The sequence below is a fragment of the Diospyros lotus genome, chromosome 11, assembly GCF_014633365.1.
Source record: "Diospyros lotus cultivar Yz01 chromosome 11, ASM1463336v1, whole genome shotgun sequence".
NCBI classification, from domain to species: Eukaryota; Viridiplantae; Streptophyta; class Magnoliopsida; order Ericales; family Ebenaceae; genus Diospyros; species Diospyros lotus.
The window spans coordinates 27,835,964-27,852,609 of NC_068348.1; the positions used below are offsets into that span (position 1 = coordinate 27,835,964).

A 16,646-nucleotide genomic window follows, 5' to 3' on the forward strand; every position below is an offset into this window, starting at 1 on the left:
ATGTACAAATAGCATGACTCATTTTTCTTTTACGTTATAATATGAACTTCTATCAGACCATCTACGCCCCATTTGTTGACGGGCCAACAGGAGGGCGCCACCTGGCATGCACACCCCCCCCGGGGGGCGGTGATCCCCTCCTCCTCTGTTGCCACGGTCCCCAACTAGCAGTCAACCCACCCACTCATATGATTGGCAAATCATATGTGATTGATTGGAAATTACCCAATCATATCTGATTGATTGGCAATTAGTGGCAAATCATATGTGATTGATTGGCAATTAGCTAGGAGACCTAGTGGGTGGGTTGACTGCTAGTTGGGGACCGCGGCAACAGAGGAGAAGGCGCGCACGCCAGGCGCCCTTCTATTGGCCGGGGCCGTGGACAAGAGAAATTCTATTCGCATATAATTTCCCTATATATATATATATATATTATGGGGAATATGCAATTCACAACCCCAAACTAGCAGAGAATTCATGTCGTCTTCATCGTCTCTTACTTTCGCCGTGAGAAGGCAAGAGCCACGACTGGTTGTGCCGGCAAAGCTGACGCCATGTGAACTCAAACCACTCTCCGATATTGACGACCAGCAAGGACTCCGGTTTCATGTTCCCGCGATAATGTTTTACGGAAAAAATCCTTCCAAGGAAGGACAGGATCCCCTCAAGATCATCGAAGCAGCACTCGCCGAAACCCTGGTTTTCTACTACCCGTTTGCCGGAAGGCTTATCGAAGCCAGCAACCGGAAACTCATGGTGGCCTGCACCGGCGAAGGGGTTTTGTTCGTAGAGGCGGACGCCGATATCGAGCTCGAGCAGGTCAGCGACCCGCTTCGGCTGGGGTTTCCGTACACGGCGAAGCTTCTGCAAGATGTTCCCGGCTCCGATGGAATCGTCGGTTGCCCTCTCATTCTCATTCAGGTATTTTTTTACTATAAAGACTAATAGCCTATTTATAAAGATTAGTGACGTTGGCATAAAAGAGTAATAATATATTTGTCAAAATTCTCCGTTAAATAAAAGTGCTTGGTCAAAACGATGCCAATAAGCCTTACATTGGTTGGAAGAATCATTAGAAGCCTCAATTGTTCGTTTTGACAGATTCATGGCCATATTAGAATCCAAAGATTTGCTTGATAAACTAATAGAATATTAATGGTTCTTAGTCTGAATTGAACCGAGAATCTTAAGAGGGTTGGGTTAATTCGGACCAAACATTATGGCACAAAGTTACAAACTAATTAATGAAACAATACTAATTAATTTGGATTATGATCAACACAGGTGACTCGTTTCCAATGCGGCGGCTTCGCCTTTGCAGCTCGCATAAACCACACCATGAGCGATGGCTCAGGGATATGCCAGTTCCTGAACGCCATTGCCGAGTTTGCTCAAGGGAAAGCAAGCTCGCCTTCTGTTACTCCTGTTTGGCAAAGGAAGCTTCTATTTGCGAGAAACCCTCCTCGTGTCACTTGCTTGCACAACGAATACGAGCCAGAGCTCGACCTCGAAGGCCAATCCGACGGTGATGGCAACGCAACTATGATCAACCGATGTTTCTTCTTCGGTCCTAAAGAGATGGGGGCCCATCGGAGCCATCTTCCCCCGCAGAAAAGGACCAGATGCACTAGGTTCTTGAAAAAACAAAGAAAAAATCAAAGAAAAAAACAAGCAAATGTTATTGAAAAATCAAAACTCCTCCTTATGTAAATTATTTATTTCTCTTCCAACTTTCATACCCTTTTTTATATTATTTAAAATTTAAAATATATGTGAAAATATAATAATTTTATATAATCTAAGTAAATTGATGAGGCACCCTTTAAACTTCGGTCAATTGGACACCCAACACTCCCTACCTAAATTTTAAAATCACCCATTCATTTCCTAAAACTTTTTAAAATTAATTAAAAAAACCTCCTAAACTTTGGCCCTTTGAGGTATTGTAACTAATTTTGAAATGTTTAGAGAGTGATTGAAAAAATTTTAAAGTTCAGTGATTATCTAATTAAACCAAAAATGATTAAAATTTAAGATGGTGCATAGTCAAATTACTTTTTTTATCCACTTACAAGGCATCATCTCCTAATTAAGATATGTGAAATTACAACTTGGAGGTACTTTCAGTTGGGTGATTGCGAGGTGAATCGTCAGGAGGCTGGTGAGTCATTCTCCAAATTTCCTCCTTGAATCTCTGCATGGCTGCTGCAGGCAAATACACGGGCACCAGAATCCCCCTCTCTCCTTCATTGTTTCTGAACTTTACATAGAGGTTTATAGGAGACTGGCTTCCGGCAGGACCCCCATAAACCGGCGTTCCCCAGCCGAAATCCACCTCTGTGAAACCAGCCCTCGACGTATCAGCGACGATGAAACTCCATGGTGTTGAAAATGAGCGGCGGCCCTTCATCACAATACAATCTGCCGATGATCTAATGAACTCTTCATTCACCTGGGCTTTTTCTTTCTTCACTAGCTCTAGCGCATACGCTACCAGGTTCCTGCACAGCTTTCCAGCCTCCGAAATGGCTGACGCCATAACAGAAGCGTTGCCATAATATCCGCTAGGCAAGCGTACGCCATTCTTGCCGCGCGCACTGGTGGGGAAGCACAAGCAAACAATCTCTTCTGGATTTGGTGCCATCGAAATTGCCCAACATCTCCACAGACTCGCTGTGAGAACGTCGAAGGTAGAGTATGATTGAAGGTGTGGGGGGAGATGCTTCAAAAGGGCTCTTTTCTCTGTATGGCCGAAAAAGAAAGATTGATGGGCCATGTTGTTGCTGGCCATGGAGACTAATCTGCTGTTGTGGTTGCTCAAATTCTCATAAGCGTGATGCGCGCATGTGATCTTTGGTGGGTGCCTTGCGTTCAAGAGCTCTCTTTCCCAAACCGGTAGCAACGATGGCTCAGATGAACCTTGTGCTATCTCTGCTACGGCCTTTAAGAATTGGACTAAGCCGGAACCATCACTAATCACATGGTTCAGTCGTATTGCAAATACAAATCCTCCACATGATAGACGTGTTATCTGCAGGCAGAAAACCAGAAAATCTGTCCACCAAGGGATAATTTCATACAACCAATTAAATGGTTCATTACGATATAGAATATAATAATATTATATATTTAGGTTAAATGAATATATATGGGGCAATATAAACATTTAAAAAAATAACATAAATACTTAAAAAGCTTGAATCTGATTTTGATTAATTAGTTTATACGGATCTATCCATTCACCTTCTTACCAAAGAAAAAAGAAAATATTATTAGTCTATAAGATGCTTATTTATTTAATTTTTTAATTTATCTTGAACTACCTGGACCAACAACAAAGGGGAATAGGTGATGCCTCCGTAAGCAGGGTCATCACACAAAAACTCGTTTATGTAAGGACACGGGGGCTGAATCGCGCCGCCGAGCTGGTCGAACCTGACATCGGCATCGGCTTCTACGAACAAGACGCCTTCGCCGGTGCAGTCTACAGCAAGCCGGTTCGGCTCTATTTCAATGAGCCTTCCGGCGAGTGGGTAGTAGAAGACAAGAGTTTCAGCTATGGCTTCTCGAATCACCCTCACCGGATCTTTTCTTTCTGTTCCTGGAATAATACTCTTGTTCTCATAGAACATAGTCACCGGTAACTGGAACTGGAGGCCTTTCTGGTCATCTATGTCGGAGAGTTGCTTCAGCTCGCGAGGGGTACGCTTAGCCGGCGGTAGCAATTCCGGCTTGCCTAGTCTCACGGAGAAGGGTGAAGAGCTTGGACGAGCCATTGTGTTCTGGATTTGGCTTGTGGCTGCACAGCCGTACGTGAAGAGGAAAGTGGAAACCGAGCTGTGGTATTCATCTAGATTTGAGATGGATTTTTAGTCTAAGTGGCACCTTTCTATTGGGGGAAATTCTATCAGCAACCCGGTGAATTTCTTTTCACAGCCCGGTCAAATATTCTCTCAACTACTCTCCATTAATGAGATTTTTAGTAATGGGATTTTTATTAATAGAGAAATACTTATGAGAAATTCCATCAGCAGCCCGATGAATTTCTCTTCACAGCTAGTCAAACTTTTGTTAGTAATGAGATTTTTAGTAATAGAGAAATACTTATTGAATGGGTTAAGGCAGTTGGAAAAGAAAATGGAATGGTTATTGTTATAAAGAGTTCTGAATCTGGGGGTATAGAAAGAAAACTTAGAATTCGTCTTGCTTGTGAACGGAGTGAAAAGTATAAATCATCAAAAAAAGGAGATGAGACAATAGGAGAAACAAACCGTAGGATGACAGGTTCTAAAAAATGTGGTTGTCCATTTGAGTTATTTGGTGTTAAATTGTCAAATGAACACTGAATGTTGAAGGTTGTATGTGAAGTGTACAACCATTTACCAGCAGCTCAACTTTAGGGTCATTCATATGCTGGCCGACTTACAGAGAAAGAGAAACAAATTATGATAACAATATCTAAGAATCTTGTGAAGTCTAGAAATATTTTGATGACGTTAAAGGCAGAAGATGAAAAAAATGTGAGTACCATCAAAACTATATATAATGCACGAGAAAGATATAGAGTCATGGATAAAGGTGGTCGATCACAAATACAACAGTTGATGAAAAAATTAAAAGATTGTAATTATGTGGAGTGGTATAGAAGTGATAGATTATCATATTGTATCACAGACTTATTTTAGGCTCATCCGATGGCTATAGAGTTATTTAAAACATTTCCTCATGTGTTAATAATGGATTGTACATACAAAACTAATAGATATAAGTATCCACTGCTAGAGATCGTTAGTGTGACGTCAACTAAGCTAACTTTTTCTATTGCTTTCGCATTTATGGATCATGAATATGAGGATAATTACACATGGGCAATGGAGAAATTAAAGAGTCGAATGACTCATAAGTATCCAGGAGTAATTGTAACCGATAGAGAATTAGAATTGATGAATGCAATACAGAAAGTGTTTTCAACCACGAGCACCTTGTTATGTAGGTGGCATATATCAAAAAATGTGCTCGCCAAATGTAAGAAATTATTTGATAGAAAGGAGACATGGGAGAAATTTATGTTAAGTTGGAACCTGGTTATTTTTGCTTCGACTAAGGATGAGTATGAACGTCATCTGTATGAGTTAACACTTGAGTATCATGCATATAAGGGTGCACTTAATTATGTAAGAAAGACATGGTTGAATGATTATAAAAAAAAATTTGTTGCAGCATGGACAAATAGAATAATGCATTTCGGCAATGTTACTACGAACAGAGCTGAGAGTGCACATGCAAAGTTGAAGAGACATCTTGAATCTTCTCAAGGTGACTTAGAGTCATCATGGACAATTATCAATAGTCTTATTGAGTTGCAACATGTAGAGATTAAGGGGTCGTTTGAAAAAAGTTTAACGTTGGTGCAACATAACTTCAAGCCAACAATTTTTAGAGAATTGCGAGGTGTTATATCGAAAAGTGCATTGAATATGGTGCCAATGCAATCGCAACTTACTCATAAAATTGGGATAGACAAAGTTTTATATGGATGCGTGATTAGAAGCACATATGGTTTATCTTGTGCATGTGAAATTGCAGAGTTCATGGTACACGGACGACCAATTCCTTTGTCAATTGTGCATCTTCATTGGACAAGGTTGCAGGTAGTGCAGTCAGCTTATGATGGTGTGTCATCGCAGGTAACGATTAAGCTAGAGATGGAGAGTATATATAAAATGTTTTATTCAAAACCAGAGCCAGTGAAGTTAGTATTAAAGCAAAAGTTGAGATAAATAGTTAATTCAGACACGACTTCACTACAGCCACCAACCATGAAAGTTAGGACGAAAGGTAAGCCAGCATCAAAGAAGAAAATTCAGGTTGATACATCCACCAAACGTGATTCGTTCTTGTTTGAAATAGTTCAATCTGATCAAAACAGTACATCCCTAACAACATGGATATCGAAGAGAAACACCAACCGACTCAAGGGTATGATAATTGTTTCCCACCACAAATACAATCGTTCGTGCATAGTATTGTTAATGTAGAATCAGATGGACATTATGAATTTCGCGCGATAGCAGGGCTACTTGGTATGAGTGAGCACAGTTGGAGAGATATTTGTTTTAGTCTGATAAAAGAGTTGTAATCTTTTCGTGCGATGTATACGCAATTATATGGATTGGACATACGTGTGGATGAATTACTACATATATTATATCGCTTTGATGACATTGCACCGTGCGAGCATTGGATGACTTTACCTGACATGGGCCATTTAATTGCTTCAAAAAACAATGTCGTATTGGTACATTTGTCATGGATCCAGTGTCTTACATATTTTCCACTTAGAACGATCCCTCCTCCAGCATTACAAAACAGGATGATTACTATAGGATTTGTGAATGACTGTCATTTTGTGCAGGTATTCTTTCTTATTTTATTATTTATTTATTTATATAGTTATTTATTCATATGTTTGTTTTAACAACAATTTTTGTTGTATATGTTATTTATCAGGTATTCCTTAAACCAAGCTCACCAATTCCTCCCGTCGCACTGAATTGGTACAAATTTCAATGTGATAATGCACGTGATTGGGAAATGCCATACATATCCAAAATTCAGGCATTTTTATCTCTAGTTGGTCAAGATGTCACAACACATGAAGTTTTTGACTTATCTGATACATGATTCTTAGGTTGTGCTTCCGAATAAGGCCCAAGGCAATATGATTTTTTGAACAAGTTTAATCTTCATAGGCTTCTGCCCGTAATTGAAATATTAACCCATATCACCACTTATTGGCAGCCCAATTTGAAGTCCATAGCCCATTTACTATCTTTTTAGAGGAGAAATGGGCATAAGCCCATTTGCTCAAGAGATGAAGAAGCCCAGCCCATTACGTATGTTAGCCATGCTTTCGGCTGAGAAAGGAGGACAGTTGGGTGATTCAGGCCTGGGTTTCTGATTAGTGGTTAATTTTATAAAAAATTTGTTATAATTATACCCTTCTTTTGATCTTAAAAATGGTTTAAATTAGATATTAATATATATTTTATGGTTATATGCAAATTTAAATTGAAAGATAAATAAAACGAAGTTCTAAAGTAAATAATAATAATATATAAAATTATATATAATACATATATATCATTATATGCATGCATGTAATATATATAATATAATCTAATATATATATGTGCCATGTGTAATACATATATATAATATATAATTTATTAATAACATTAAATTATTTTTATTTTTTTTTAGGCATGAAGAATTCAAGCCCATGAAGACTTAAAGCCCATGAAGAATTCAAGCCCATGAAGAAATCAAACCCATGAAGAAATCAAGCCCATGAAAAATTAAAGTCCATGAAGAATTCAAGTCCATGAAGAATTAAAGCCCAATTTGAGCAACCCATGAAAGATATTATTTGGAGAAGGCCCAAGGATTATTTTTAATCCTAATAAAGATTAAAAACCAATTTATAGAAATCTATTTTTATTTTTTATGTGAGAGCTTTATTAGGTGTGTATTATAGCTAAAATCCATTTAACTTTAAGTGTGTGAGTGCCCATTAGATATAATTATGTCTAGTTGAATAATTGAAATTGTGTGGTTTGTATTGCATCTTGTGGCCTATAAATAGATCACTTGATTGTATTTGTAAGTGTGATTATTATTCTTGAATAAAACTTTAGTTGTTTCCTTATAATTCTCTCTTTAAAAATTATTCTTGTTCTTTCTCATTTTCTTTAGTACTTTCTCTTATAATCTTACTTTTTTTTCTTTCTTCTTTTAAATTCTTATGTCATTTATTATTACTTTATTATTCACCGCCTAAATGGCCGGTTAGTTTGTGCCTTTAAATTTCTGTAATTTTAATTCTTGTCATTTAATTATTCACCGCCTAAATGGCCGGTTAGTTTATGCCTTTAAATTTCTGCAATTTTAATTCTTGTCATTTAATTATCCACCGCCTAAATGGCCGGTTAGTTTATGCCTTTAAATTTCTTGTCATTTAAATTCTGTTATTTAAATTACGTCATTTAAATTTCTGTCAATTAACTTTCAAATAAAAATGAGTAGTTAAATCTAATCTTGGGTTAAGGCAAGGACAGTGTCCAACGCCAATGATTCCCAAAGAAAGCTGCGCTTTAAATAAGTAACATTAATTTAAATTTCAGTATGAGTGTGTATTAATTATTAAAAAATCACTAGGTTTGGATTGGAGCGTAAGCCTAACTTAGAGCTTTCATGCCATGTATGAGAGTTACTAGAACTGGAAACGCTATCGTACCCAAACCCGGATGATTAATTTAGTTGTTTTGTATATTAATTGTAATTGGATTTATGGTAGTTGCTTAAATTAGAATCCCGCATATCATGTATGGGGATTGCTTAACCTAGAACTATCATCATCTCTAATTGCATTTAATAACAAACCCTCATATCTAAAATTAAATTAATGTTGCTAATCTTTTATGCTAAAATTTGGGAATCAACGGGTTGGTACTGAAATTGTCTTAACTCAAGCACTATCCAAATTCATATTTTTACGTTTAATGTTTATTTCAATTTTTGCCTTACTTTATTTTCTAGTATCTGTTGTCTAAAAACAAAACCATAAAAAATCTTGTTGTCAATTTGTCCAAATGCGTGTGCGTGTGTGTGACATTCTTTTTCTTTTGCCATAAATAAATCTCTCAGTGGACGACCTGGATTCATCCAGAAAATATAAATTTAAATTTGGACTACAACTGCACTCGTACACTGGCGAGTATAAACCTCTCACTAAAATAAAAAATATATAAAAGTTTTATTATGATTTGTTTTTATTGTGTTTTAATTGCAGGGTAAGAGTGCAGTCAAATTTTGGCGCCGTTGCCGGGGAGATTAAGGCAAAAATAAAAAAAAATAAAAAAATAAAAGAATAAGCATCTCTTGATAAAATCGGTAACTCTATTTCTCTTTTACTTTATTTTTGTTTGTGCATTGTATATAAGACTGAGATCAGATAGAATTTTGAAACAGTATTTTCATATCATTCTGAGTCTTTACCTGCAATTGGATTGTCAACTTTACACTCATGTCTCAAAATTACTACAATCTGTCTGCACAAGATACTTATCATGATGAAAATTATGATTTTGAATCTGATTTGTCTAGACCTCTTAAGGATTATCTATACCCTCTTAGGCAAACCACTTTTGATTTGCAACCAGACACTACCCATTTGTTACCTACTTACCATGAAATTGAGGTTTGGTGTGCTGTGTGTGAGACTTCAGCTCATTTAACGGATGATTGCCCTATAATACCTGCTTTTAAAGAGGTATTGTATGGTCAATCCAGTTACACACACACACACAACTATGAGGGAATGTATTACCAGAACCATGAGGAAAACTACCATTCGGACTTTGATGCATATCACCTTAATTCACACTTTCATCCAAATTTCTCATGGGAAAATGATTTTATAGCCCAACCACATGAGCACTTCCTTTCCCAGCCTCAATCATTTCAAACGAATGAAGGGTCTACATTCGATGCATATCAACCCCCTCATGGGAGTTCATTAGAAGATACCTTCAATCTATTTATGCAAGGCCAAATGGAAATTTTTACACAAATGTCCAAATGTCAAGAACATACCATTAGAGTTACGGAGGACATTAGGAACCAATTGACACAGCTAACCCAGACTTTGAGCATGTCAGAGCCTGTCCATCGCAACTCACTCCAAATCCCAGTAATAAAACCCATCATCAAAAGTGAAAGTCAGGAGCAGGACATAGGAGTGACTGTCTTAAGGAATGAAGAAATAATTGAGAAACTTGATGCCCCTAGGACAGTACACCATTTGGTGCAAGAAGAGAGAGTGGTTGATCACAGTGAGGTAGATGTCAATGAAGCCTTGGAGGAAGAAAAAGACCAAAATGATGTAAGAAAAAAAGAAACCTAGGAGGAAGAAGAGGATAAAATTCGAGAGCCAAAAGGTGAAAAAATCATAAGTTTATCCATATTTATCCCTCAATTTCTATCTTTTAGGTTAGTCGATATTATTGAGGATCAAATTAAACCAAACACGTGTGAGATGTTTGTGCAAATTAATGTGCCATACACGGATATAATAAAACCAACACCTCCGGACGATATTTTTTCAAAATATGTATGTGCATTCATGAGAAAAATCAATTTACATAATTTTGAAAATAACTTTAAAAGTGGTGTAGTGAATGGGAGATATTATACGATTAGGTGGGCAACCACTCATTTGATTCTCAATTGGAAGAAAAGAAAAAAAAAATTCTAAAAAATAAATAAATAAAAATATATAATAAAATAATTTTATATATACATATAAGTTGTTCCTTTTCTGCATTACTTAACTAGTGTTTCTCTATGTGCAGTCTAAATAAAATTTCTCCATATGAGTTTATGTATTGAAGACCGCCAGGTATGCCTATCTTCTATCCTTTTATTGCCAATTGAGGACAATGCGCAATTTAAGTTAGGGGGTAAGGTGTCTAAAAAATTTTACCAAAAAAAACAAAAACAAAATTAATTAAAAACAAAAATTGAATTGAGAGAGACAGAATTGACGCTGGTGGTAGCCATCTTTTCTTGGGCAGTGCAATCACACTGCCCTATAAAGAAAGAAGGCACACTGCCAAATGTTAAAAACAGAGGCGCCGAGCGTTGAAAAAAAAAAGGCACACTGCCAAATGTTGAAAAATGAGACGCTAAACGACGTCAAGTCTGACGGTGCAATTATGGCATGCCTCGAGTCGAGTGTAGAATAGTGATGCCCATTGCTCTATAAGAGACTCCATATCTGTATGAGGTAAGTCACCCCTCTTGAGCTCAATCTTCTCTCCTTTGTGTTATTCTCTGATCAGGTACTCTCATCCCTTTTGTAAAGTTTATAGTTCTTTACTTTCTTCTTAGTATAATTTTTTTTTTTAAAAAAAAAAATGGATCTTTATCTCTCAAAAATTCAAAAGTACTATCCATCTCTCCCGCATAATGATTTGAAAAAAATTTATGCTGCTAGGTGTGAAAGACTTAGGCTGTTGATGCGTAATAACATCCCTGAAGATATTCGTTGGTTGATCGAAGCAAAAGTTCGATTAGCTGGTGAAACTTCACCTAGTTTTAAGCATTTTTCAGGCTTATGGAAGAGTAGTTTTGCGAAGAAAAGAAGAGCGAAAAGAGTGAATGGTTGTTACAAATGTGCTCGATGGACCTGTAACACACGATGCAAATCTGTGGGGTTTACGTCCATAAATCGAGAAGATAAAATTAGTTTCATAAAGGATGGACTGAGTAAGGAGTCTTTGGATGATATCCGATTGACTCTTGAGACGCATCCATGTGGAATAGTGCAAAGAGAACTTCTTGCTTTATGGACCCAGTTCAGAAGTGACCACCAACGCTATAGTCTTGGGAATCTGACTAAAAACGACCATGTTTGCCAATCTATAAGAAAATTGGATGGGAAGCTTATCCCCGCTTCATAGAAAGTGTTTAAGCCGTTTCTGGACGTAAAACCAGAGGAAGATGTGAGCCACAATCACAACTACTTATACATACGCATGATTTTTGTTTGTATTTATTTCTTGTTGAATTGTTGTATAGCTACTTTTGATCGCCAAACTTCTTTTCAGGACATACAAAAGGAACAAACATGGAAGGCCAGTTAGTTCGTTGAATCAATACCATATGTGTACTTTGTGGCTCTCAACTTGGGAGCGATATTTGTTACACACTTGCAGCGAGCGAACTTGGTAAAAAATTAGGAGAGAAAAAAAATTAATTTGGTATATGGAGGGGGAAGTCGTGGATTGAATGGTTATGTTTCACAAGCTGTACATCTTGGAAATTCATCTGTGGTAGGTGTAATGCCAATCCCTTTAGCTGAACCACATATTTCCGGGATTACACGCGGTCAACTTATAGAAACGACTTCTATGTCTGAGCGCATGGCTTGTAAGATTTATCAGTCAGATGCCTTCATTGCTTTACCAGGAGGTTTTGGAACACTTGAAGAAATCTTTTGTATAATCTCCTGGGCCAAGAGTAATCTCCATACCAAACCCATTGGACTTTTAAATGTTAACCATTTTTTCGATGGGTTACTCTCTTTTCTTGATCAGGCTGTGGACCAACAGTTCATTTCTCGTTCAGCAAGAAAGATTCTCATTTCTGCATCCACCATTGATAAGTTGCTAGAGAAATTGCATGCTTATGTTCCACAGTACGATCCTCATGAGCCTCGGATAGACTGGTCTAAGGCAATTAGTAACAAGCGCCAAAGGGGTCCGATTAATTTAGATTTATCACTGTGAGAAATACTTTTTATTAAGATGGCTGAGTAAGGAGTACTTTTTGTACTCTTGAGACGCATCTAGTTATTGTACAACTTGCAGGATTTTTCTTGGTTGTGTTCTTAAAAAAAAAAAAAAAACTGTGGAATGTTGTTGGGCAAAGTCTTTGATAAGATGGCTGAGTAAGGAGTACTTTTTTGTATTCTTGAGACGCATTTTTTTTATCTTATGACTTGCATCAATTTTTATTTTGGTATGAAAATATAAATATATATATATGGTGTGCTCATTTGTTGTTTAAGTTTTAGCAGTTCACAGCAAATCTATGGACTTGTGGAGTTACAGGTATTCTTAACAACCCTAATTTATTACTGCAATTCAAGTTGGGGGGTGTAAGGTTTAGTTATGAATTATTTGGTTCATATTTAACTGTGAGTTTGCTATTGCTAGTTTGTTGTCTTGTGTGAATTGATTATCTTTATCTGCTCTTATTAAAAAAAAAATTGTGTTTTAAATAATGCTATTCCTAAAGTTTTGAAGTTATGCACTGATAGCCGGTTAAGTTTGCAATACGAAACATGGATGCGTTGATTTCTTATTTGAAAACGTATGTGCATTAGAATAAGTAATTTGCCTTCATCGGGGATTCAAAATTTAAAAATTGGTTATCGGTCATAAAGTCAAAGGTAACAGTAATTAGCTGATTAGTACATTGTATGATCCCTCAACAGAAGTGGAGACTATTACCCAAGTAAGTGTTTGAGTCTAATAACCATTAATTCTGAGTGAAATAACACTTACTCTAAATATGCTCTCTTGTTTATCTTATCTTTTCAATGGCTTCAAAATATCAATTCGCTTTGAATGTCTAGTATGATAGCGGATGAATTTGACTGGTTTCAAACTTCGACTTAGATGACTGAGAAGCATGATAGGGGGATCAATTTCTTTCAGTTTGAGCCTATTAAACCTTTTTCTTTCTTTAAATTAACCTCCCTTGCTATCCCATTTGAGCCATTTGTAGTATAATTTCTTTCGTTACTCTCGGTTAACCCATAACCATATGAATTTTATCCAACCTGGTGTGATTTTGGGAATTAATCTGTCTTTCTATTTTCATATTTAAAGAGAAAAAGAAAAAAAAAGAGAAAAAAAAAAAGAAGAAAAAGAAAAAAAAAAAAGGGCAAATTCTCTTAGCTATTCAGTATAACTGTTTCAAAATAAATGTTAAAAAAAAAAAAAAATCCCGACACACCCTTTGCACACTCTACATTTTCTTTGACAACCCGTATTAACCTTATAGCCCCATTACAACCCAGTCTGGTCCCTGTTGATGCTATAAATCATGTGATCTCAGAATTCGAGTTTGGAGTAGGGAATCATGTTTAAATTCAAAAGTTACTCATCTAGAGCATTATTCCAATCATGAAGCTATGTCAATTTTCTTGTTCTTTCATGAAAATACGTTCCTTGTATTTGGGATGGCACCGATTTTTGAACTTGTTCTGCATTTACTCTTATAACGGTGCACCCCCTTGTGTGTACACCTGAGGAATCCTTTTTATTGGAGAGAAAATCCATAGTAAGATTTGAAGTCAAAACTTCGAGGGAATAAGCCTGTGTGTTGGTTATCCTAATTTCCATTCCTGAGATTATATGACCTTTAACCAAAAATCTGATTTAGAATGCTAAATTATTTATTCAATTTTATGCATTTCGGTTTCGAATTTGAAATTTTTACATTCATACAGTTATTAAAACTTGGCATGTGTATAGTCTGATTGCTAAGGGACTAGCAATGTTTAAGTTGGGGGTATGATTAGTGGTTAATTTTATAAAAAAATTGTTATAATTATACCCTTCTTTTGATCTTAAAAATGGTTTAAATTAGATATTAATATATATTTTATGGTTATATGCAAATTTAAATTGAAAGATGAATAAAACGAAGTTCTAAAGTAAATAATAATAATATATAAAATTATATATAATACATATATATCATTATATGCATGCATGTAATATATATAATATAATCTAATATATATATGTGCCATGTGTAATACATATATATAATATATAATTTATTAATAACATTAAATTATTTTTATTTTTTTTTAGGCATGAAGAATTCAAGCCCATGAAGACTTAAAGCCCATGAAGAATTCAAGCCCATGAAGAAATCAAACCCATGAAGAAATCAAGCCCATGAAAAATTAAAGTCCATGAAGAATTCAAGTCCATGAAGAATTAAAGCCCAATTTGAGCAACCCATGAAAGATATTATTTGGAGAAGGCCCAAGGATTATTTTTAATCCTAATAAAGATTAAAAACCAATTTATAGAAATCTATTTTTATTTTTTATGTGAGAGCTTTATTAGGTGTGTATTATAGCTAAAATCCATTTAACTTTAAGTGTGTGAGTGCCCATTAGATATAATTATGTCTAGTTGAATAATTGAAATTGTGTGGTTTGTATTGCATCTTGTGGCCTATAAATAGATCACTTGATTGCATTTGTAAGTGTGATTATTATTCTTGAATAAAAGTTTAGTTGTTTCCTTATAATTCTCTCTTTGAAAATTATTCTTGTTCTTTCTCATTTTCTTTAGTACTTTCTCTTATAATCTTACTTTTTTTTCTTTCTTCTTTTAAATTCTTATGTCATTTATTATTACTTTATTATTCACTGCCTAAATAGCCGGTTAGTTTGTGCCTTTAAATTTCTGTAATTTTAATTCTTGTCATTTAATTATTCACCGCCTAAATGGCCGGTTAGTTTATGCCTTTAAATTTCTGCAATTTTAATTCTTGTCATTTAATTATCCACCGCCTAAATGGCCGGTTAGTTTATGCCTTTAAATTTCTTGTCATTTAAATTCTGTTATTTAAATTACGTCATTTAAATTTCTGTCAATTAACTTTCAAATAAAAATGAGTAGTTAAATCTAATCTTAGGTTAAGGCAAGGACAGTGTCCAACGCCAATGATTCCCAAAGAAAGCTGCGCTTTAAATAAGTAACATTAATTTAAATTTCAGTATGAGTGTGTATTAATTATTAAAAAATCACTAGGTTTGGATTGGAGCGTAAGCCTAACTTAGAGCTTTCATGCCATGTATGAGAGTTACTAGAACTGGAAACGCTATCGTACCCAAACCCGGATGATTAATTTAGTTGTTTTGTATATTAATTGTAATTGGATTTATGGTAGTTGCTTAAATTAGAATCCCGCATATCATGTATGGGGATTGCTTAACCTAGAACTATCATCATCTCTAATTGCATTTAATAACAAACCCTCATATCTGAAATTAAATTAATGTTGCTAATCTTTTATGCTAAAATTTGGGAATCAACGGGTTGGTACTGAAATTGTCTTAACTCAAGCACTATCCAAATTCATATTTTTACGTTTAATGTTTATTTCAATTTTTGCCTTACTTTATTTTCTAGTATCTGTTGTCTAAAAACAAAACCATAAAAAATCTTGTTGTCAATTTGTCCAAATGCGTGTGCGTGTGTGTGACATTCTTTTTCTTTTGCCATAAATAAATCTCTCAGTGGACGACCTGGATTCATCCAGAAAATATAAATTTAAATTTGGACTACAACTGCACTCGTACACTGGCGAGTATAAACCTCTCACTAAAATAAAAAATATATAAAAGTTTTATTATGATTTGTTTTTATTGTGTTTTAATTGCAGGGTGAGAGTGCAGTCAGTTTCGTTGGGGCTTAGTGGTCTTGTTTTTAGAGTTACCTAAGTGGTGATTTGTTGCCTATATTTGAGCCTTCCTATACTTTGTATATATTTTCGCATTTTATTTTGTGGATTATATTGCACTAATATCTTATTTGGCACAAGATGTATTTGATTTAATTGATCCATAATTAAAGTTTATGATATAAAGGAGTTTCAATTTTGAAAAAAAAAATTATATTCTGTAATGATAAAATTACTTGTTAGAATAACACGGTTAGTTATTCGAGTTATGAAAATAATTTTTAAAGAAACAAACATAGTTTCGACATTTATATTTTTATTACCATTTCATCGATTAACTACCCTCTTCATCAGCCTAACTTACAATAATAAATCAGCCAACTGTATCATTTTATTTTATTAATGTAACTTCTAACTATCTATCACTGATTTTTTTTTTAAAGACTATTATTTTGTTAATAAAAATAATGTTTACGTATATGCTATTCATACATTTTTATTTTAAAGTATTTATAGAAGCAACATTATGGACACAATATTTAATTTTTCATTTTTAACGAAAATAAAAACAAATACAAAATTCATAA

The 16,646-nt window shown here is 35.1% G+C and overlaps 3 protein-coding genes across 3 annotated transcripts; 2 read left to right on the forward strand and 1 right to left on the reverse strand.

The window, feature by feature from the left end:
• The first annotated feature begins 453 nt into the window (after nucleotides 1-453).
• On the forward strand, nucleotides 454-1,885 carry LOC127813726 (alcohol acyltransferase 16-like). Its single transcript, XM_052354848.1, has 2 exons — nucleotides 454-924; nucleotides 1,288-1,885. Exons 1-2 carry the CDS (start codon nucleotides 481-483, stop codon nucleotides 1,711-1,713), a joined length of 870 nt encoding a protein of 289 aa, XP_052210808.1. The 5' UTR covers nucleotides 454-480; the 3' UTR covers nucleotides 1,714-1,885.
• A 138-nt stretch (nucleotides 1,886-2,023) lies between these two features.
• On the reverse strand, nucleotides 2,024-3,866 carry LOC127813724 (methanol O-anthraniloyltransferase-like). The gene is made up of 2 exons (XM_052354846.1): nucleotides 3,327-3,866; nucleotides 2,024-3,034 (listed from the first exon to the last, which is right to left on the reverse strand). The coding sequence occupies exons 1-2, from the start codon at nucleotides 3,777-3,779 to the stop codon at nucleotides 2,108-2,110; spliced, it is 1,380 nt and encodes a 459-aa protein (XP_052210806.1). The 5' UTR covers nucleotides 3,780-3,866; the 3' UTR covers nucleotides 2,024-2,107.
• Nucleotides 3,834-6,957, forward strand: LOC127813725 (protein FAR-RED ELONGATED HYPOCOTYL 3-like). Its single transcript, XM_052354847.1, has 2 exons — nucleotides 3,834-6,418; nucleotides 6,514-6,957. Exon 1 carries the CDS (start codon nucleotides 4,698-4,700, stop codon nucleotides 5,781-5,783), a length of 1,086 nt encoding a protein of 361 aa, XP_052210807.1. The 5' UTR covers nucleotides 3,834-4,697; the 3' UTR covers nucleotides 5,784-6,418; nucleotides 6,514-6,957.
• The last annotated feature ends 9,689 nt before the right edge of the window (nucleotides 6,958-16,646 follow it).

What these genes read in the sequence shown, in the direction of transcription:
- LOC127813726 (XM_052354848.1), top strand. Translation starts at nt 481, where the DNA reads ATGTCGTCTTCATCGTCTCTTACTTTCGCCGTGAGAAGGCAAGAGCCA. An exon ending in GCCCTCTCATTCTCATTCAG is followed by an intron (nt 925 to 1,287) that starts GTATTTTTTTAC and finishes TGATCAACACAG; the next exon opens with GTGACTCGTTTCCAATGCGG.
- LOC127813725 (XM_052354847.1), top strand. Translation starts at nt 4,698, where the DNA reads ATGGCTATAGAGTTATTTAAAACATTTCCTCATGTGTTAATAATGGAT.
- LOC127813724 (XM_052354846.1), bottom strand. Translation starts at nt 3,779, where the DNA reads ATGGCTCGTCCAAGCTCTTCACCCTTCTCCGTGAGACTAGGCAAGCCG. An exon ending in CCCCTTTGTTGTTGGTCCAG is followed by an intron (nt 3,035 to 3,326) that starts GTAGTTCAAGAT and finishes TTCTGCCTGCAG; the next exon opens with ATAACACGTCTATCATGTGG.